This window comes from Elephantulus edwardii, unplaced genomic scaffold, assembly GCF_000299155.1.
Source record: "Elephantulus edwardii isolate Elephantulus edwardi_28Jun2011 unplaced genomic scaffold, EleEdw1.0 scaffold00268, whole genome shotgun sequence".
In the NCBI taxonomy this organism is placed as follows: domain Eukaryota; kingdom Metazoa; phylum Chordata; class Mammalia; order Macroscelidea; family Macroscelididae; genus Elephantulus; species Elephantulus edwardii.
Genome location: NW_006400018.1, coordinates 1843930 through 1866650, shown reverse-complemented (window position 1 = coordinate 1866650; position 22721 = coordinate 1843930). Strand labels below are relative to the sequence as shown.

General features: G+C 54.7%; 2 protein-coding genes across 2 annotated transcripts in view; one reads left to right on the top strand and one right to left on the bottom strand.

The window, feature by feature from the left end:
* DDB1 (damage-specific DNA binding protein 1, 127kDa) overlaps positions 1 to 848 on the bottom strand; it is a 28541-nt gene extending 27693 nt beyond the window's left edge. The window contains exon 1 of the mRNA XM_006899840.1: positions 553 to 848. Coding sequence (XP_006899902.1) covers positions 553 to 613 — 61 coding nt within the window. The 5' untranslated portion in view covers positions 614 to 848. The remainder of the gene's footprint in view (positions 1 to 552) is intronic.
* DAK (dihydroxyacetone kinase 2 homolog (S. cerevisiae)) lies at positions 612 to 19583 on the top strand. The gene is made up of 17 exons (XM_006899887.1): positions 612 to 743; positions 8865 to 9054; positions 10540 to 10650; positions 10739 to 10920; positions 13147 to 13225; positions 13536 to 13625; positions 14362 to 14396; positions 14474 to 14558; positions 14640 to 14729; positions 15952 to 16068; positions 16436 to 16555; positions 16714 to 16851; positions 17991 to 18097; positions 18635 to 18738; positions 18840 to 18873; positions 18983 to 19072; positions 19419 to 19583. Exons 1-17 carry the CDS (start codon positions 612 to 614, stop codon positions 19581 to 19583), a joined length of 1869 nt encoding a protein of 622 aa, XP_006899949.1.
* The last annotated feature ends 3138 nt before the right edge of the window (positions 19584 to 22721 follow it).

The window sequence follows — 22721 nt, the reverse complement described above, 5'->3', positions numbered from 1 at the left end:
GAGGTTCTGGACTCAGGACGATGACAGCCTGCTTTCGGACCTGAATGGACCTGTGTGTTCTCCAAGGAAAAGCCAGCCCCGGGTCAAGCTCTGCACGCTCCCTTCTCCCGGATCACCCTCGTGTGCACAGCAGCCCCGGGCACGGGAGGGAGCTTCCTTCCTCCCGCCCCGCCACCTCGTGCGCTCCCCGCGCTCCCGCACTTGAAAACCCCAGATCCGCCCCTTCCCCCGGGCACACGAGGCCAAGCTCGGGGTTCAGGCAACACCGCCCAATCAACTCCCACTCTGCTCTGTCCCCCTGGGCCCGTTCCTGTCCTCGAGGGCAAGTGACCCCCCGGAAAGAAAGGGACCCGTAAGGGTAGCTTTTATTCTCCAAAAGGCGCAGGTGAAAACAGTCTGTCTGGAAGTCGCCGGGCTGGGAAGGGTCCTCGGCCGCCAGCGCCTCTCATTCCCCGGCCTGGTGCGGCCACCCCCGAGGCCGCGGGCTTCCCTAGGCCTCGGCTCCCCCCAGCGCGCCTCCCTCGCCGGGGTCTCCGGTTCTGGCGACCTCACCCGTCACGCAGCCGTTCACGGCGGTGGGCTTCTGTGCCGTTACCACGTAGTTGTACGACATGGCGAGGCCTGGGGCGGCCCGTCCGGGCGTGAGCGCAACACTAGGGGTGGACTCGAGCGAAGAGACAGGAGGCCCCCGCCCGCGCGCAGCGATCTCCACCGCCGCTGCCTCCGCCCCAGACACGTTGCAGGCCAGAGCGGCCGCGGCGCGAGGAATCACGGGACGGCCTCACCTGGCCCCTGGATGACTCGCCACGCCGGAGCCAGCCAATCACGGGAGGCCCCGCCCCCGGAGGACCCGCCCCGCCCCGCCCTCCGGAGCCCGAAGGACCCGGATGGGAGGGCGCCGGGCTCTCTTGTTAGGCGTCGGTCGCGGAGGGGCGGCTCTGGGACCGGCGGGCGCAAGCGCGGGACGAGTGCGCCCCTCCGCGCTCCAAGTTGCACGCTGACCTGCAGCTTCTAATTTCCCGCCATTCTCGTCCTTAGTCTTTCCCCAGACTTCCGCTCTCCCCTTCATCTTGCTTCAGGAGCTTTTGGGGTAATTTCCCCCGCTTTTGCAACCCGGAAGACTTGCAGAAACCGAGGCTGGGAGGGAGGTGATGTGCACATCACGGACCCTAGCCCGGGTCTCGCTGTCCTTGAACCGTTATCCCGAAACTAGCCGGTGACCTCTTCACCTGACACCTCTGCTCCTCACCTGGGGGCACTGAACACCCGCTTTCTCCCTTTTAAACTGTGTTTCATATTTTTCAGATTTTGGAGGGCCCACCAGACCTCTTGGTGAACGTCATTAATGCCCTATTGCTGTTCAAAGCCCGACCTTAAAACACAAACCCAGAATTTTCCCGAGTGAATTTTCCCCCCGCAATAGTTCAGGGCAGGAGAACCACGTGGTTTGGAATACCTGCACAAAGCCAGAGAGGAGCAAATCCCATTTTACAGAGGAGGAAGCTGAGGCCCAACGAGGATTCTTTACCTAAGTTCTCCCTGGTAACTCACCAGCAGAGCTTCTGCAAAGGGTTTTTTCCAGTGCACACACACACAGCACCTGGACCCTCTGACCTGGCTCCACACACCAGGGACTCTGCTTGTCTTTGGAGGCACTGAATAGCTGTGGAATCAAATCAGGCTTTGTAGAATGACTAGATAGGGGTTAGAGCATGACTTGACCAAGTCACTAGACCTTTCTTTCTCTCACTCCCCTCAGTGGGATCACATACTCACTAGTTACATTCTGGTGTGATACCCACAAAAGCAAGCATATGAAGATCTCTGTAGATGTTCACATGCAACATCCACGTAAGAGAGGAAGTTGCTGGATGGGTAATGCTACTCCTGGCCTTTGAGGCTGCTCCTGGGCATCAAGGCAACCCTCTGCCCAGCATACATCGATCTGTTTGGCAGCCAAGTGCAGCTTAACTGAACCTTGGTCAGCCCCACGCTCCTCTCCATCCCCAAGCCACGAACTAGAGTTTGGACTTGGATCGAAGTCTGAGGCAGCTCCCTGATTACTCGGCTACTCGCAGCGTGACTGTGCACTGTGCCAGTCGGCCACGAGTGCCTTCTCCAGTTCACATCCTTACCCATTCCTTCAGGTGCAGCTGCTGCCAGCTCAAACCCAATACCACTCCTAGGAGCTCCTGTCTGTCTGGCACCTCAGTGACACCGTGAAGCCTCCCACCATGGTGAGTCCCCTGGGACCAGAGCAGGGATAGGACACTGTGGTTTTGGAGCAGTGGGGTTCCCAGCCCTGGCCATGCTTGAATTCCTTAGGCTCTGACCTGGAGCTCCTGCTGCATGTCAAGTTCAAAGAGGTCTTTAAGAATTCCCTCCACTTCCTGGTGCCCTCTCTCTGGTCCCAGCCAGGCCTGAGACTGCATCGTCTGAGTCCCTCTGGAGCCCATCTATCCCAAGTCTGGGTCACACGTTTGGATAAGAGCATCACTATTTGCCAACTCTCTTGGTTCAGTGGTAGAATAGGAGAGTTTCTGCCTTGAAGAGTTCTCTCCAAGAATTCAGGGAAGAGTTCTTGCCTTCCAGCCATCCATGCTAGCAACCCAGGGTCGGCTTTGAGCGGGTGCCTTCCATTCCGCCTCGATCTGTCAGTGGAGGCTTTAGTACTGCTCTGATGTCAGACAGGTTCCAGAGGCTCTTCCAGACTAAAGAGAAAAGCCTGGCAACCTGAAAATCAGCTCATGAAAACATGATGGACCTCTCGACCTCAACAGCAGCATCTGTCGTGGACTCTGTGCCAGTCACAGAAGGAAGCACGGAGATCAGACTCGTGCTGGTTCCTGAGGCTGGAGCACATGTGAGCTGCCCCAGAACTCTACACCCTGGAAGGCTCCGTGTGCCTCTGGGCCTCGCTCCAAGCCCAGCCTTGAGAGATCTTATCCCAGGGCTTATCCAGAGACCTTGGAGAGACCTAGGTTCAGATCTCAACCCTGTGACCACACCGCAGCTATGTGACTTTGTACAAAAGGCTTGGCTCCTCTGAGGCTCTTTTTCCTCATCTGCAGTGTAATGGAGGCTGGGGTCTACCACCACAAACTGGAGTGCTGGGACCCCTCACTTCCTTTCCTTTTCATGCCCTGGTCCTTTCAGGATGCTGGGAGTCCTGGGTGGCACTAGCCCCTCTGGTGCAGTGATGTTTTAGAGGCCCAGGCTGGACAGGTTGTCAGAGAGGAAGAATGGGGTACAGAGTTAGAGGACACTGGAAGCAGAGCCTGGAATTGAGACTAACCATTGGCTTCATTGCATGAGCCAGTTCCGTGTGGATTCTATTGTCGACTGCCCTCAGCCTCCTTGAAAACTCTATGGAGTCCTATCCCCCATTGATATGCTTGGGGTCCCTGTGAATTGGCATTGTCTCTATAGCTGCCAAGTTTTATATCTTTTTCAGGTTATTTTTTGTTGTTGTTGAGGTGTATTGAATTTTTGTTTTGTTTTTTGTCCAATTCCTATCCAAGACATATTATAAGATGCATTGCGATGGGAAAGTCTGCTGTTAGGGACCTCTCCAAAGTAATGAAGAGCAATGGTGTCCTTCTGGAGACTAAGGTGCGCCTGACACAGGCCATGGTCTTTGCAATCACTTGTTATGCATCGGAGAGTTGGACAATAACTAGGGAGGATAGAAGGAGAATTGATGCCTTTGAGCTGTGGTGCTGGAGAAGAGTATTGAATGTACCATGGACTGCTAGGAAAACAAACAGGTTCATCTAGAGCAGCATCCGGGCTGCTCCTTGGAGGCAAGGATTCTGAGACTTCGTCTAACATACTTTGGACATGTTGTAAGGAGGGATCGGTCCTTGGAGAAGGACATCATGCTTGGGAGGGTGGAGGGACAGCACAGGAGGGGAAGACCCTCTATGAGGTGGATTGATGCAGTGACTGGAGTAATCGGGATGGGTATGTCGGAGACAGTGCGATTGGCACAGGAGAGAGAAGGGTTTAGGGCCGTTGTACATAGGGTCACTGTGAGTTGCAAGCTACTCGATGACACATAACAACAACAACAACAACATCCAAGACATGGTCTTCTCAGTTGCTTGCTGTGAATCTGAAAGCTGTACAATGGACTGAGGATGACAGAAGGAGAATTAATGCCTTTGAGCTGTGATGCTTGAGAAGAATTTTGAACATACATGGACTGCTAAGAGAACAAACAGGCCGGGCCTGGAGAAAGTGAAACTAAAGTTCTCCTTGGAGGCAGGGATGGTGAAACTTTGTCTCACATATTTTGGGCATGTAATCAGGAGAGTCCAGTCCTTGGGGAAAAAAACCTCATTCTTGGAAACACGAGAGGAAGAGGCTCAAAGAGGTCAGCTGACACAGTAACGATGTAACGATGGCGTCAGGTGTATGGGAGGCAATGAGGGTGGGTCAGGACAGCATGGGGTTGATAGGGTTGCTAGTCAACTAGACAGCACGACTAGACAGCATGTAACAACAACAACATTGTGTTTATATGACTCAGCCCCCCAGGAAAGCATCGTGAGGTTGTTCATACAGTCACATTCTTGGAGGCAAGCTGACCTGGATGCTTTGCTGGCCGGGCAGTCTGGGGTACATTCATCCATCAGTGCCTCAGTTTCCTTTCTAGGCTAATCTTTCTTTCCTTGGGGTATTGAGAAGAAACATGCTCAGAGCATGTGAGACAGGCCTGGTGCTTAGTTCCTGCTCAGGCAATGGCAACGGTCTGAATTGGCTTGCTCCCAAGTGACCCAGGCTGAACTCCTCAGCTGAAGCAGGTTATCTGGCCCAGTGCCCCCCCAGCCCTGACCCAGGACAGCTTGGCAGGGCAGTCTCCATATGAGATTTTTTACAAGGACTGCAGCCGTGTCCCCCTCCCCCCCACACACACACACACATACAGAGCCTGTGCACAAGTGCCTCCTGCCTGGACTGGGCTCAGCTGTCCGCAGAGATTGGTCGCCAGGAGGTGTTAGGAGCCTGGCCTCTGTGGGGCCCCCATCTCACCCTCTGGTGGAGAGAGGCTAGAGCTGCATCCCAGCCTGCAGCGCTGGGGCCACCTGCTCCAGCTTGTCAGGGCTTGGCTGGAATACAATGGATGAAAAACTGTTGTCAGCCTGACTCCTCCAGCTCCTGGCAACGGAGGGACAAGCTGTGTTTCGCAGGGTCTTCAGCAGTTGATTTCTAGGAAGTAGACCCCCAGCCTCTCTTCTTCTTCTTTTTTTCTTCTTTAGTGTTAACTGAGTTTTAAAATTTTTTTTATTATTAATTTTAATGAAAGTTTACAGAGACTTTGTATTTCCATTCATTCATTGTTGTACTTTTCTCCCTGCCCAACCTCCCCCCCCCTTAGTTCGCTCTTCTCTTTGAAAAGTAAAAGAAAAATTCTTTCATTGTTTTACAACAGCCTCTCTTTTGAGATTCCTCTGGGTGGATTCAAATCTTCAACCTTCTAGTCAGCGGACAAGCAACTATTTGTACCACCCGGGAAGTCTTCCATATAGGAGGTAGCATTAGCTTTTATTTTATTATATTTTACCAAATAGCTTTTATTGAGCTTGTACTATATGACAAATTGTGGCTATCATTGAGAAGAATGGGAATCCCAGAACACTTAATTGTGCTCATGCAAAATCTATACAAAATCAACAGTTCTCTGAACAGAACGAGAGAACATCGTATGGTTTAAAATCGGGAGAAGTACGTGTCATGGTTGTATACTTTCTCCACACCTATTCAGTCTGTGTGCTGAGCAAATCATTTGAGCAGCTGGTCCTTGTGAAGAAGAATGTGGCCTCAGGATTGGAGACTCATCATAGCAGCCTGTGTCATGCAAGTGATAGAACCTTGCTTGTAGCTAGTGAGACTTGAAGCACTTACTATAGAAGATCAAAGAATTTCTGTATGGGTAACAGTCTTCAAAGTGGATTATACCTCAGAAAAAAATGATTACACCCCAACTTAAAGAAAACAAATCCTCACAACTTGACCATCATCACAGAGACAGATACAATTCAAGTTGTCAATAATCCACAACCAACACCCATGGTAGCAGTAGTCAAGAAATCAAAACACATGTTGCTTTGGGAAAATCTGCTCACAGACCTCTCCAAAGTGCTGAAGAGCAAGGATGTCAGTTTAAAGACTAAGGTGTGTCTGATCCAAGCCATTGTATTTTCAATATGCATCTGAAAGTTGGACAATGAATTAGGAAGAGTGAAGAAGAATCAGTGCCTTTGGAATGTGGTGTTGGCAGAGAGTATTGAATGAACTACCAAAAGACAAATCTTCCTGGAAGGAAGTGATACTAGGGACAAGGGTCGTCATATTGACAGGGGCCTCCAGTCATGCTAGGAAAGATCAGAGAAAGACCCTCAATGAGATGGATTGACACAGTTGCTGTGACAGTAGGTTTGAGCATGACAGAGATGGTGACAGTGGCACAGGACAGGGCAAGAGCCAGATCTTTTGTTCATAAGGTCACTCTGAGTCATAGGTGACTCGATGGTACCTAACACCAACATAGGAGAGGCAAATGTTCCATTATCAAGTCGCTGTTTCTCCATGTTACAGAAAAAGAGTCTCCCTACTGGCCACGTGCTGCCCGAGCCGCTTAAGTGGTGCCTTTTTCACACCCCTGAACCTGGGCTTCTGCCTCCCCTCTGCCTGCAGTGTTTTTCCTCTTTACTCTTCCATGTTCCCAACTATTCTTGGGTTAAATATTGGGCTAGTGACCCATAGGCTGGTAGTTTGAAGACCAGCCACTCCAGGGGGGAGAAGATAAGGCAGTGTGAACTGACTGAGATTTCAGCTTTGTAAACCCCCTGGGGTAGTTCTCCTCTGTCTGATAGGGTGGTTGTGAGTCAGAATAACTGTGTGTTGGGTTTTTGTTGTTGTTGTTTTTATTTATTTATTTTATTTTTATTATTTGTATGTACCATCAAATCAGATTTGACTGGTATAGGAGGAGGTGGTTCCTCCTTCTCCAGCAGAGCATCTGGTGGATTTGAACCACACACCTCTGGGATTGCAGTGCAGCTTCCTGCCACTAGGCCACCAGAGCTCGCCATGAGTTGGGTTTTAACTCCTACTTGTCCTTCACGGAGACATCCAGGATGCCCTTGCGAGGCTGAGGCTCCTCTGTGCTTCAGAAACCAGAAGCCAACCCCACTGTTGTCCAGTCAGTTCCGACTCCTTTCCCGTTTCCGCTGGAGTCCTGGCACTAGAAACCTAGATAGGAGGAGGCGCTAAGGCCTTCTTGCCTCGTTTTTCCCCTGTGGAGTGGCTGGTGGATTTGAACCCCTGATCTTTCAGGTAGCAGCCCAGCACATAACACCCCAAGTTGCCAGGCTCCTCTGTGTCCCCACAGTAGCTGATCCTGCTCTTGCCAGCTCCTCTCGTGGGATGCAGGAATGGTCTCTTTGCACTTAGATCCAGGACAGGAAGCAGGTTCAGTTACCTTTTTGTTCCCAGTGCTGAGTCCAGGTCCTGGCACAGTGGGGGCTCAGGAAGTGTCTTCTGTGCATCAGAGGCCGGATTCGGATGGGTGGTCCAGCCTCCTCCCAGCCTTCTCCTTCAGTAGAAGAGTGCTGGTTCCTTATTTTTTAAATAATCAGGACTCCACATCACAATCAAGTCCATCTGACTGAGTGGACACATGTGGATTGTTTCAGGGCAGTTGCTGTCTTCCTCCCATGCTGTTGCCCCCCCAAGCCAGCGAGTGGGGTCCTCTGGGATGACCAGATTCACGTCAGCACATTTCACAAAGCTTCTGAGAAGTGAGCCTCACAGGCAGACCCTCGTCAGTGAGAATGCCGCAGCGCTCTCAAAGATTGACCAAATGTCCACTGCTGGCAGACTTACCTTTTTCCAGAAACTCCAAATTTCTGGTATCCTCAAAGAGAGAAAAAATCAGAACTCCAGCTCTTCCTTTTCTGGGATTTGAAGCCATTTTCTTCAGACTGCATTTAGGCCATAGTCCAAAACATTCCATCAGTTCACCACTTGTGGGTAGGGAGTTTTGTTGACTAACTCAAAGGCAGGTGGTTTGAATCTGCTAACTCCTCCTCAGGAAAAGCGAGGCAGTCTCCTCCCATGTAAAAACTCCCAGAGAGTCAGCTAGGAGTTGGTTCTGACTTAATGGAAAAGGGGGTTTTTGGGGGGGGTTTAAAAAATATATATTTTTTTATTATTAATTTTAATGAAACTTTACAGAGACTTTGGATTTCAGTTCATTCATTGTTGCACTTTTCTCCCTCTCCACCCCTACCCCCCAGTTCGCTCTTCTCTTTGAAAAGTAAAAGAAAAATTATTTCATTGTTATACAATCCCTCCCCCCATGTCCACTTCACTATGCAGTCTTCCCTCTGGACTCCTGTCATGATAATAATACCCAATCACATATCCCTTTTAGACAGCTCTCTTCCTCATCTGTTTCAGTGCAGTATACATTATTTTTCCCATCTTCCTCAGTCTCCCCCCAACCCTGATGTCAGTCCCGTTTTATGACAGTGGCACTATGCAGTATTTGTCCTTTTGTGACTGAGATATTTCACTCAGCATAATGTTCTCCATGGTTGCCTATTTTGTATAATATTTCATTAATTCCTTGTTTTTCAATGCAGTGTAGTATTCCATTGTGTGAATATAACAATGGCAGAGTTTTTAGTGAGTTTCATTGGGAAGGGACATCGCAGCAGCATTCGGCTTGACAAGAGACTGCTGTGGCCCTGGAGTTCTAAGTGGCCGTGGAGTGCCGTCCTAGTCATAGCAAGGTGGCTGGGCAGCGTGGGGTCTCTGTTGCTCATTCCCTGAACCTCCTCACTCCCTTTCCACAGACCTCTAAGAAGCTGGTGAACTCGGTGGCCGGCTGCGCCGATGATGCCCTTACCGGCCTGGTGGCCTGCAACCCCAACCTGCAGCTGCTCCAGGGTCACCGTGTGGCCCTCCGCTCTGACCTGGACAGCCTCAGGGGCCGGGTGGCATTGCTGTCCGGCGGGGGGTCCGGCCACGAGCCTGCCCACGCAGGTGAGTAGAGTGGGTAGCAGTAACAAGGCAGGGGGGGCAGGGTAGGAGGCCCCTGGGAGATGCCTGGTGCACATCTGAGGTCCAGGCCTCAAACCCAGCTCTCCCAGCCCCACCTGCTGTTATCTGGGACCAGCCACAGCTTCTCTCTGGGTCTCAGTGCAGCCTGATGATTTCCCAGGCCTTCCAGTGCTCCAGTACACTAGTCCCAAGATCCTCCTGATTTTCCCGGCCCAGCAGACCCCCTCCTCCGTGAGGCCTCCCTGACTTCCAGCCAGAGAAGTACCTGTCTAGTGAGCGCAGTCGCACACACACTTACGGATAGTGCTGGACGCTCCTTGTTCGGTGCCTTGACCCTTCCTGGGCTCCCTTGAGAGCTCTCGAAGGACCAGAACCACCAGGTTTTATGTCATTCGTACTTTCCATCTCCCTCTGTGAGATGAGGATTTGGTGAGGTTTGTTCATTTAGCAAACACTGATGGGCACCTCTGTGTGTCAGGCATGCTGTGGGCACCGGGGGTGCTATAGGGAACCACAGGCAAGGCTCCAGCCCCCATGGGGCTTATGTTCTACTTCAGGGGGACAGGCAGTAGCTAGCTTCTTGTAAGGAAACAGGATCACAGGAGAGTGACAAGTGGGTGAGAAAGACCTTCAGCAGGGTCACTCCATCATCTAGTGCTGCTGCCATAAGCAGATGGCTTTAACAAGCTTGATCTTGCAACATGTAGGAGATTAGCAGTCCAACTTGAAGGTAGGGTGCCAGCTCTATGGGAAGGCATTCTTTCTTGGCACGAGGTGGCATGCGTGTCTCCTGAACATTTGTGAAGATGCCTGTGTGTCTTGGCTTCAAGCTTTCCCAGGATCTAGGAGTCTCAATGCAGAATCTCAGGGCCAAAGGACTCACTCTGCTCCTGGCCCTTCTTGACTGCTGAAGCCCCTCCTCTCTGCTGGCTTTTCCCACCTCTTCTGTCTCTTTAAGATAAAAGGTAATGTGGGCCACAGTGCAGGGAATCTTCCCTTTCATTGGATCTGAGTTGTGACCAGAGTGAGGGTGCTGTATCCCACCCTAATCCCACCACAACTGATTGGCTCGTCATATCCAGTCACATTGTGGGGAGTGATTACATCATTTCATACCTGCCTAACTACTGAGAATCACTAGTTCACAGTGGAGAACTATGACCTGAGCCAAGCTGGCACATGTTTTTGGGGGACAGGTACATCCCATGACACAAGGTAAAGGAACAGTGGACTGCTGGATATGAGATGGTAACTAGCTGAGGTCAAGGAAGGCCTCCCCACAGTGATCCCTGAAAAGGAGCCGTCCATGTGACAATCCTCTGGGGGACACAACCCTTGTGTCCTCCTAGAGCCAGGTGCACAGGCGGGCTCCCCTAACCACAGGGCCCCGGAATGGGAAGCCCCTGTGACGGCAGGCACAGGTCCCACATGTCGTCTTCTCTTCCACCCTCCCTGTCCCCTCTCCAGGCTTCATAGGGAAGGGCATGCTGACCGGGGTCATCGCAGGAGCTGTGTTCACCTCCCCGGCCGTGGGCAGCATTCTGGCGGCCATCAGGGCCGTGGCCCAGGCAGGCACTGGTAAGACCAGCACGTGGAGGGCCAGGGGTGGGCCGGGGCGGGATGGACGAGGACAAGCACTGATGGGTGCTGCCCACTGCACCCACAGCGGGGACCCTCCTCATTGTGAAGAACTACACGGGGGACCGGCTCAACTTCGGCCTGGCCCTGGAGCAGGCCCGGGCAGAGGGCATCTCAGTGGAGATGGTGGTGATTGGAGACGACAGTGCTTTCACGACCCTGAAGAAGGCCGGCCGGCGGGGCCTGTGTGGCACTGTGCTTATCCATAAGGTAGGTCACCTAGGACCCTGCCCTCAACGCAGCCTTCTCGCTCCAGGCAGCATTTGGTGCCAGGACTTTTCTAGGCACCTTGACCACACACCCCGATAAACCACTTCCAGGAAATCTCTTTCTGTGCCAGTCGGATCTGATTCGATGGTACGCAACAGGAAGGGGAAAAAATCCCTGATAAACCACTCCCAGAGTCTTCCCTTCCCCCAACACCCCGTCAGCCTCAATTCCACACATAGTGCACTGCCCCCGCCCTCTCTGATGCAGCTTTGGTCCAGGGCTGATCTGCTCATACCCAGAAGGCTGCAGTGCCCTCTTTGATAGGCCCCCCTGCCTGTTTCCTGCTTCCTGCCCTAAGATGCCACCTACTGCTGTCAGAAGTATCTTTAGAAATATGTATCTGATTAAAGTTAAGAGTCACCCCAGGCTTTTGGTCCAGTGCCCATCACACTCTTGGCTTAACTCCCCAACTTTTCAACTTGGTCACCCATCACTCTTGTCTTCCCCTTATGTTTGTTAACACCCCTGTATCCACCAGGCAGGGGCTTCTCTCAGCTTTGCTTGGACTGTGTCTCTGGCCCAGAGTAGCCTCTTCCCTATTGTCTCACTCCTCCTATGATTGGCCAGTCTAACTCCTACTGCTGCTTTCAGAGGGCCGTCTCTGCTATCTGCCCATCTGGGAGTTTTTGCCTGGCTTCCCTATGACACCAACCTACTTAGGACCCCTCCTCTGTGTCCCCATACCACCTTCCACTGCATTTTCTACCTCACAGTACATTTTCTGTGTGTGAATGGTGGGTAGGTAGGTGAGTGAATGGTTAAGTGGGTGGATCATTGGACAGATAAGTGGATGGATGAATGGTGTGGTGGTGGTTGGATGGGTGAGTGAGTGGATGAATGGATGGATAGGTGGGAGAATGGATGAATGGGTGAGTAGGTTGGTGGGTGAGTTGATGGATGGATGGATGGATGGATGGATGGATGGATGGATGTTGGAGAGATGGATGTGTGGCTGGCTGGCTGAATGAGTGGATGGGTGGATGGATAGATGAGTGGATGAGTGAATGGGTAAATGGATAGGTAGAAGAGTGAGTGAGTACATGATGGTTGTGCTGGTGGGTGTGTATAAATGTGAGTAGGGAGATGGATGGATGAGTGAGTGAATACATGATGATATAGGCCTCCTATTTTGCGGATATCTTGTTCATCGTTTAGGGAGTGAATAATTGATCCTGAGCATATTATATGGGTGATGGATGGTGGATGGATGGTGGATGGATGGACGGACGTGTAGGTGGATGAATGAATGGGTATGTGATGGTGGATGAATGAGTGGGTATGTGATGGTGGGTGGGTGCGTGGGTGGATGGATGGATGGACGTGTAGGTGGATGAATGAGTGGGTATGTGATGGTGGGTGGGTGGATGGATGGGTGGACGGATGGATGGATGGACGGACGTGTAGGTGGATGAATGAATGGGCATGTGATGGTGGGTGGGTGGATGGATGGATGGATGGATGGACGTGTAGGTGGATGTTTGAGTAGGTATGTGATGGTGGGTGGGTGGATGGATGGGTGGATGGATGGATGGATGGACAGACGTGTAGGTGGATGAATGAATGGGTATGTGATGGTGGGTGGGTGGATGAATGGATGGATGGATGTGTAGGTGGATGAATGAGTGGGTATGTGATGGTGGGTGGGTGGATGGATGGATGGATGGATGGACGTGTAGGTGGATGAATGAGTAGGTATGTGATGGTGGGTGGGTGGATGGATGGGTGGATGGATGGATGGATGGATGGACGGACTTGTAGGTGAATGAGTGGGTATGTGATGGTGGGTGGATGGATGGACGGACGTGTAGGTGGATGAATGAATGGATATGTCATGCTGGGTGGGTGGATGGATAAAGTGAGCTGCAGTTTATGTTCCATAGGGCTTTGAATTGGGAAACTGGCTGCCAACTGTTTATATGATTTGAGAAAAGTTCCCCCCCACGCCCCGCCCCGGGCCCATTTCCCTGTTTTGCAAAGACCCTTGTGCTTCCAGCAGACTGAGATCTGAAGATTCCTGGCAGATGCATTTTGAAGGCACTCCCTGCCCTAAACATGACTGCCCGGCTGAGTGAGGGAATTCCTGATGAGAAACTCCTCCTGAACCCATCCTCTACTCCCAGATGCTGGTGTGACCCCTTTCCTCTTGGGATTCTCTTTGGGGTGCAGGTAGCAGGTGCCCTGGCAGAGGCTGGCGTGGGGCTGGAGGAAATCACCAAGCGGGTGAGCGCAGTTGCCAAGGCCATGGGTGAGTGCGGCCAGGGGGCTTGGGGAAGCAGGGGCTGGGTGGAAGCGGGCCATGGGGAGGCAGGGACTTGGTGGAAGCGGGCCATGGTCCTACGAGCAGGTGCCAGTCAGCTGTGGAGTACTCACTTTACAGAGTGTCCCTTGGGGGTGGTGGGAAGGTCTCGTGGGGGAGCTCCTGGGATCTGGAAGCCTCAGACGCTGGTGGTGGGTTGCATTTCACCATGGAGATGGAAGAGGCCACTCATGGTGGACAAGGACCTGCCCACTGCCAAGGCCAGAGCAGTGATCCCTCTGGTGCCGCATTCCCACAGGTACCCTGGGGGTGAGCTTGTCCTCCTGCAGCGTCCCTGGCTCCAAACCCACCTTTGAACTCTCCAGCGAGGAGGTAGAGCTGGGCCTTGGTAAGCTGTCACCACCCCGCCCGCCCTGCCTGCTCCTCTGTCTTGGATTTGTCCCTGTCTCGTGTCCTGGGAGCCCTGTACCTGGTCCCCTCTGTGTGGTGCTCACCTAGGCTATCTGCTCGGTGGTCTTGATGGTTTTCAGTGGGCTTGGAGGCAGGCTCCTCTGGTCCACCCTAACTACCGTCCACACCCAGAGCTCCCCGACATAGGGCCCCATGCACCCCCGTCTCCGTGTCTGGGCTCCTCCTGCTCCTGACAGAACGTAGCCTTTCTCTAAGGGCGGTTCACGGGCCAGCCCTGCTGCAGATCCCGCCCCCGCCCTCCCGTCCCCTGTGCTTCTGCCGTGATGGGCATAGGTCTCCTGTGGCCTCTCTGTGGCTCCCTCCTGTCAAGCCCCTCAGTTCCTGGCTGCCTCCCCACCAAGCCACAAGCTTCCGGAGAGCAGTCGTTAGGTGCCTTCAGGTTGAGTACGACTCATAGTAACCCTGTGAACAACAGATTGGAACCATCCTATCCTGCGCCATCCTCATTTCTGACTTCCTTGAGCCCATTGCTGCAGTCACTGTGCCAATCCATCTGGTTGAGGGTCTTCCTCTCTTTGCCGACCCTCCACCTTTCCAAGCACCATGTCCCTTTCCAAGCTGTTTCTCGCGATTCTGCCCATTTCCACCCCACATGCCTCACACACCATGCTGGCATAGCCCAGGTGGGTCAGCAGTGACACTTCTATCCACAGGCATTCATGGGGAAGCTGGTGTACGTCGGATCAAGGTAGGTGGGCTCCCTGCCCTGGGCTGCCCCACAGCCAAGGGGCCCTCACTCGGCTCACACCCAGCTCCCCGTGACAGATGGCCACGACTGATGAGATTGTGAAGCTCATGCTTGATCACATGACCAGCCCCTCCAACGCGTCCCACGTGCCAGTGAAGTCAGGTGGGTGACCTGCCTTCCCCGGCTCCCACACCCACAGAGGGGCACCCCAGGAGTCTCAGTGGGCGTCATGTCTTCTCACAGGCTCCTCAGTGGTGCTGATGGTCAACAACCTGGGTGGCCTGTCCTTCCTGGAGCTGGGGATTGTCGCCGACGCTGCTGTCCGCTGTCTCGGTGAGCCCCACAGAGAAAGGAGACCTGCCTGACCCCCAGAACGGCTTCCCTCTGTCCCCCCTGTGAAGCACAACCTAGAAAAGCAGCAGAGGAGGGTCCCTGAAGGCTCAGAGCTGGCTCTGCTCGGACCAGTCTAGTCGTTGCTCGGCTGCTTCCCCATTGAGCGCTTCTCACCTTGGTTCCTGGGCTGTCAAGTAGGGTGGTGACAGGAAGACCTGCCCTACAGGGGGTGGTGGTGGAGTGGTTGTTGTTGTTAGGTGCTGTTGAGTCAAATACAACTCCTAGAAACCCTGTGTTGTTGTTGTTGTTGTTGTTGTTGTTCTGTGCTGTCGAGTCGCTTGCGACCCTATGTACAATAGCCCTAAACTCTGCTCCGTCCTGTGCCAATCGCAGTCTCTGACACACCCATCCCGATTACCCCAGTCACTGAATCAATCCACCTCATAGAGGGTCTTCCCCTCCTGCGCTGTCCCTCCACCTTCCCAAGCATGATGTCCCTCTCCAAGGACAAGTTCCTCCTTAAAACATGTCCAAAGTATGTTAGACGAAGCCTCAGAATCCTTGCCTCCAAGGAGCTGCCCGGTTTAACCCTTCCCAGGATGAATCTATTTGTTTTCCTAGCAGTCCATTGTACCCTCAATACTCTTCTCCAGCACCACAGCTCAAAGGCATCAATTCTCCTTCTATCCTCCTTGGTCATTGTCCAACTCTCTGATGCATAACAAGTGATTGCAAAGACCATGGCCTGTATCAGATGCACCTTAGTCTCCAGAGAGACACCATTGCTCTTCAGTACTTTGGAGAGGTCCCTGACAGCAGACTTTCCCATTGCAACAGATAATGTCATCCTGTGCCGTCCTCACCATCCCTAACAGACTTGAGCCCATCACTGCAGTCGCCATGCCAATCCAGCTGACCCTCTGCCTTTCCAAGCATGATGGCCCTTCCCAAGGAATAGCCTCTGCTGGCAGTATGCCCAGAGTATGAGGGACGAAGTGAGATTAAACACACATAGTACTTGGAGTTGTGCTGGCATAACCAAGACCTGCACTTACTCATCTGCCCTGCAGAGGGGGCACTGCAGGGACTGGACATAGGATGCCCAGAGGAAAGCTGACCTCTCCCCACTGACCTCATGGCCCAGCTTCCTGTGCCCTTGTTTCCCTGAACCCCGGGATGACCTGCCCCCATCCCTCATTGACGCCCTTCTCTGGTACTGCAGAGGGTCGCGGGGTGAAGATCGCCCGGGCACTGGTGGGCACCTTCATGTCTGCGCTGGAGATGCCTGGCGTGTCCATCACCCTCCTGCTGGTTGATGACTCCCTCCTGAAACTGATAGGTGAGCAGCAACCTGGGATTCTCCAAGGCGGGTTCCTGGTGGCTGGGAGCTGGAAGAACCCTAGAAGCCCACTGCAGGGCTGGCCGGGAAGTTAGGCCTTGGGTCCTGGGACAGCCTCGCCTGGCTTCTCCGACCGCCTCTCACGGGCTGGACGAGTTGGGATCCAGATCCTCCTCAGATGCCTGGCCCCTTGCCCTTGTACACAGTAGGCACTCAATGCATGCTCCTTGGGGTGACTCCTCTTCCTCCAGACAAGAGGCCATCTGCTAAGGAAACAGGGCCACCTTGGTGGGGAAACCAAGCCCCACTCAGTTCCTGGCCAGCTGACTGCTCTGGGGGATGACCCCATTTTCTTGCTGGTCCTCAGATGCTGAAACCAGCGCATCGGCATGGCCCGTGACGGCCAAGGTCACTGTGACTGGGCGGATACGGAGCCGAGCAGCCCCTGCTGAGCCCCCAGAGACCCTTGTCTCCACGGCTGGAGGAGGTACCAGCCCCTGCTGCTGGGGAGGGTGGGCTTCCTTGGTGGGCTGAGACCTAAGGGGTGAGGGCGTGGGCGGCTGGCAGGGTCCAGCACCTTCTACACTGCCCAGCCTGGTTGCGAGCGGGCCTGGGCAGCCTCTTCCCTACAGTCCTCCTTTCCAGGTGCATCCTCAAAGCAGATGGTGCTGGTGCTGGAGCGGGTGTGCACCACGCTGCTGGGCCTGGAGGAGCGTCTCAACGCCCTGGACCGGGCTGCTGGTGACGGGGACTGCGGGACCACGCACAGTCGCGCTGCCCGGGGTGGGTGCCAGGCCCCACGGGGGTCAGGAGGGGGGCTGGCATGACACGTCGTGAACCAGAACATCCTCAGAGTTCTAGGTATTGACACAGACCTCCTAGCTTTTATTCTGCCAAGGTTCATAGTTCAGTCTCACCCACTTTTCCTAAGGAAAACGACCTCTAGCACTGTCAATGCAGGAAGGCTGTTACCTCAGAATAGAGTGGGATCCTTCTATGGGGAACGATTTTGGGATCCTTCTATGGGGAACGATTTTAACTTCAACAGAAACCCTGTCAGCTTTTTGTTTCTCACCTTACCCAGACCAGCGAGAATATCTTATTGGTCCAATTCCAAGAAGAATGTATTTATCACCACCAGGTGCGGGCATAAGAGCCCCAGTAGCGTAGCCCTTAGTGTGTTATGCTTGTAACCAAAAGGCTGCACAACTCTGGCAGTTCGCGCCCACCAGCCGCCCCTGAGAGAGCTGGGCAGTGTCTTCCTGTGAAGATTTTCAGCCCAGGAAGATGGTGTGCTGTGATTCAGAACTGACTCAGTGGTCTTGAGTTTGAGTTTGAGGGACCAGGCAAGGAGGGCTGGTAGCATAGCAAGCTAAGCATTGAGCGATGAACTGAAAGTTCAGCAGTTCAAATCCACCAGCTGCTCCACGGGAGAAAGATGTGACCATGTGTTTCTTTAAATACTGACCATCTCAACAAGCCCTGTGGGCAGGTCTGCTTGGCCCAGGTCGGCGTTGACCCCACAGACTCTTGTGGACAAGGCACCGTTCTAGACTCCAGAGAACAAAGCCGACAGAGATCTCTGGCCTCCTGGCTCACATTCTAACGGAGAAACCAACAGTGAGCAAGCTGAAACAAGAAAATGCAGGCTGTTAGTGCAGGGGGGCTGAGAAAGGAGGGGGTCCAGGACGTGAAATGTCAGGTTGAGGCTAACAGTGCCAGGCAGGCCTCACCCACAGGGTGACTGCTGGGCTCTCCCACATGTCATTTCCACCCCTGCTCACGAGTACAAAGAGAGACCACTGGGAGCCTGGTCTCCAGAAGTCCCTTTGGGCTCCTTGAGATCTGGAGACTTGGTTGGGTCCAGACGTAGCACGTGGGATGGAAGGGTCTCTGAGCCTCTGCCCACCTCTCACCTGCAGCCATCCAGGAGTGGTTGAAGGCTGGCCCAGCCCCTGCCAGTCCTTCCCAGCTACTCTCCAGATTGTCCGTCCTGCTGTTGGAGAAGATGGGAGGCTCCTCAGGGGCGGTGAGTGTGGCAGCCCCAGTGGGTCACAGAGCTGGCAGGAGGGGTGTAGTGTGGCTGTGGACAGGAAGGTGCAGTATGGCCCGAACAGGGCAGGAGGGGTGCGGCATGGCCCAACCAGACCCAGGTTGGCTCCCGGGCAGGAGGGGTGCGGCGCGGTGAGGGTGGGGTTGGGGCCCAGGCTGGCTCCCGGGCAGGAGGGGTGCGGCGTGGCCGGGGTGCCAGGTTGGCTCCCAGGCAGGAGGGGTGCGGCATGGCCGGGGTGCCAGGCGCCAGGCTGGCTTCTGGGCAGGAGGGGCTTGGTAGGACTGGAGCTGGTTCAGTTTCTGAGCTGGAGAGGATAGTATGGCTAAGACCTGGATTAGCTCTCAGGCATGAAAGGTGCAGTACGGCCAGGTCAGGGCAGCATCTGGGCAGGAGGGGTGTGGCATGGCTGGGGGCAGGCGGGGAGCAGTATGGCTGGAGCCCAGGCTGAGCAGGAGGGGTGCCATGTGGCCAGGTCCGGCTGGCTCCTGGTGCTCAGCACTCTCCCCTCTGCAGCTTTATGGCCTGTTCCTGACTGCGGCTGCCCAGCCCCTCAAGGCCAAGACTGACCTCCCAACCTGGTCTGCTGCCATGGATGCTGGCTTGGAGGCCATGCAGAAGTGAGTCTCGCTCACCTGCGCCTCCCACCAGGGCAGGGTGGGGGAGCCCGGCCTTGTCTTCACCCCCAAAGGGATCCCTTCATTCTGTTCTCTCCTGCCAGGTATGGAAAAGCTGCTCCCGGGGACAGGACTATGGTATGTATACAGACTGCGGCTCTGGCCTCACCCTGTTCTGAGCCCAGAACCCCTAGCGCCCACCCTCAGTGGCCGGGCCGCTGCTCAGTGCCTCTCTTGCCTTGCACAGCTGGACTCTCTGTGGGCAGCAGGACAGGAGCTGCAAGCCTGGAAGAGGCCAGGCGCTGACCTGTTCCAGATCCTGACCAAGGCCGTCAAGGTCAGTGAGGCTGGCCACCATCCACAGGCAGCCAGCAGCCCCCAGGCTCTCGCTTCCACGTGACCCTAAGCCTGGACCTCCAGGGCCCATTTCCCCCTGAAAATGGAGAGAATGGTAGTACCTAGCTCACGGGGCTGCAGTGAGCCTGACAGGAGATGGATGCCTGCTACGCAGTACACGGTGGCTCCGGCCCCTGCTAGACGCCAGGTAGACACAGGGAAGGGGCTGGCAGTGCTAGGACCCAGGGCCGAGGGCCAGGATGCATGGCAGAGGCGCTCTGCCCACGGTGGGTGGGAAGGGAGGCTTGGAGGCCTGTCCGCGAGCTCCTCTCTCCCCACCCCCTCAGAGTGCAGAAGCTGCAGCAGAGGCCACCAAGAATATGGAAGCTGGAGCCGGAAGGGCCAGTTACATCAGCTCCGCGCGCCTGGACCAGCCGGACCCTGGGGCCGTGGCAGCTGCCGCCATTCTCCGCGCCATCCTGGAGGTCCTGCAGGGCAGCCGGGGGGTGTGACCGCCCAGGGCCTCGGCTCCTCAGCAGCATCAGAGCTGGCTGCCCTCACTTCCCGCTGCCTCTGCTCGCCCCCACCCTGTCACGAGTACTCTCTCCCCGACCCACACCCTAGAGTGACTCCACTCTGCAGATAAACGCTCAGAGAGGGTGATGTGCCTGTCAGCACTGCCCATCCCGGTGCTGGGTGGGTGGGGTCCCTGGGCACCCAAGCCCAGCTCTGAGCTTTGGTGATAAGGCCTTTCCTCTGGGCCAGTAGTGTGGCCTCTAGTTGCCAGCACGCATCTGGTCTTAAGACTCTCCCCTTGAAAGGGCTTTTGTGCCTGTACTTAATCCAGTGGGAAAAGAAAACAAATAAACCCAATTCAGACAGCACAGCAACTGATCTTCTTCCAGGTGTGTGTCAGGTGGGCCCACCTGTGGCCCGAGAACCAAGGTTGGATATGACTGTCTCCAAGTGGGCAACTCTTCACCAGCTGCGACCCTAAGGCAGGGCCTACTCAGCTGGGCTGGCCCTGGCCGTTCTCCAGTCCTGTCCTTCCAGTCAACACCCCACACACATGCACACAGGGCAGGCAGGCAAGCGTTCCTCGGCATCAAAGGAGCAGAGCCCTGTGCTTGTGTGGGAATGACGCGGGCAGATGGGGCACCAGAAGGAAAAGGAACGAGAAACTGCCCTGAGTCAGCCCCCGGGTCTCCTCCTGGAGCAGCGCTGGCCAGGAGGGGCTTTGAACCTGGTGCGTAGTGGAGGCAGCATGGTTGTCCCTGGTGGGGAGGGTGGCTGATGGCCTGGCTGTGTCCTCGGACCCAGCCTTGAGCATGGCCCGATTCACACGACCTGCGCGAGCTCACAGATTATTCAGTTTCTTGGAATCTGTCTGATCACAGTGTGCCCCAATGGGGGATGTGGGAAGGTCCCACATGCACTGCTGACAGGAACGGTGGACATGTGGCAGCTGCCGCCCGAGGCCGGCAGCCCAGAAACCTGTGCAAGCCTGAATGCAGACCGCCTCAGACCACCTTGATTTCCCGGGTCTGCAGGGTTTCCCCCACACTGGCTTCTAGTAATCCTTTTTAGACTATCCCATGGACTGCCAAAGAAAAATCGCAGCCAGAGTGCTCCTTAGAGGCAAAGATGGCGAGACTTCATCTCTCATACTTCGGGCTATTCTTTGGAGAGAGACATCGTGCTTGGAAGGGCGGAGGGTCAGTGAGAGAGGAAGAGCCGCAATGAGATGGACTGGTGGCTGCGATGGGCTCAAGTGTGTCAGCGATGATGCGGACGGCACAGGACAGGACAGGTCAGGGCCGCTGTCCACAGAGTTGCTGGGAGCTGAACTCCGGCACCCAGCGTTTATTGCTGGGTTTGTGCCTTAACACAGGTCCTACCTTTTGCAGGCTTTACTGCGCCACCACTAGGTGGCAGCTAAAATTAGGGCACCTTAGAAAAGGGAGGGCCTGCTTCTCCCCATTTCCCTGCAGCTCCCAGACCCCTGCCCCTAATCCTGGTGCTTCTCTGCCCAGAGCTGCCTGGTGTTCCCTGGCCAAACTGTCCCAATTGCTGAGATAGTGAATGGCGTCTGACACCAGCTTGTGGATTTTGAGAACCTTGAACAAGCCACTCACAGTTCTGAGTGTTTTCCCAATCTGTAAGAAGGAAAGGTAGGTCTGGGGGCACAGGCCATGGGGAGTTGATCTGCTAACCTAAAGGTGACCGATTCAAATCCACCAGCAGCTCCAAGTAAAATGACAGTCTCCTTCCATGTGATTTGTGGTCTCAAAAAACTCATTAGAGGGTCAGCTAGCTTTGCCTCAGCTCTGTGTCAGCTCCAACTCCACGGCAATGAGTTTGAGTTTTTAAGTTGGAAAGATACTAGAATTTTCCAGGTGTTCAAAAGCTACCAGCTAGCAAGGACCAGCCACACGTACGTGACCCCAGCACTTTTAATTCCATTCAGACAGTCCTCTGGGGATCTCAAGGCCTGGCTTGCTCTCCCCCAGTCTGAGCATCAGACCTGTCCCCAACCTTTCACAGGCTCCTCCAGGGTCCATTTAAACAAATGCCACTTCACGCAGATGTGCTAAAAAAGACATAGAGGCGGCGACTTAGATTGTTGAAGTGTTTAATGAAAATCAAGCTCTTTCATAAACAAGCGGACTGCCTTCGTGACACAGGTGCCAGTGGCCACCTCGTGGCTTTGTCCCAATTGGAATGTGCAGCCTCCTGCCAGCATCTGCTTGCCTGGAGGTATGCAGGCTCGAACCTGCGAGTCAGGCTGCTTGTCTCCTGAGTGCTGCAGCGTGGGCCATGGGCCCAGACAGGGCTCACAGGGGGGCAAAGACAGGCGAAGCAATGTCGGCTGCACACAGCACAGGGCCACGACTCCTGCCTCTCCAACTACCAGCGCACCAGAACATCAGCTCAGGTTCTGACATGCCCCAGATGGTGGGGCTTTAGCCAGGCAAGCAGCTGCTGTGGGCACAGGAGAGACGGTGACACCCTAATACCTGGCAAGTATCTTGCCTCTTGCCAATCCCTAAAGGTGGGAGAGGCATGCAGGGCTTGGCACACCACACTCCAACTTGGCATCATAGTTTCACAGGGAGGCAGAGAACTGAAATCAGGCCCCTGCCAAGAGCAGTTAGGGGTCTCGGCCCTGAGCCTAATCCAGCAGAGGGAAGTCTGCAGTCCCCACTGTTCTCCATCCCCCGCAGGGACATCCCAGGACAGGTTGTTCCCAGAAGAGGAAGTTACCAGGGTTCTCGGGGTCCCCTGAGGGGAGGGGCCTGTAGGCCACAGGGGAGCGATGAGATTCACACATAAGTTGGAGTAGCTAGAAGAGGTGGAGGGAACCAAGAGGTCACATCACACAGGCACGAGATGCAGTCATGGGATCAGCTCGGCTGACAGTGCTGCCCTGCAGAAGGGCTTCAGTGCCCTCCTTCCTTCCCTTCAGCCACCTCCTGACGCCTCTCCCGTCTGGCAGGCTGGTGGAGCTGGGTGGGACAGCAGGGGACACCCGCACAGGGCATGCCCTCCTTTTTCACGCTGCAGACAGCACTGGGGGCCCAGCTCACGTGAGCCATCAGGATCTTCTGCCATGTCCCTAGAGATTTTCAGGTGAAGCCCACCTGCCGCCT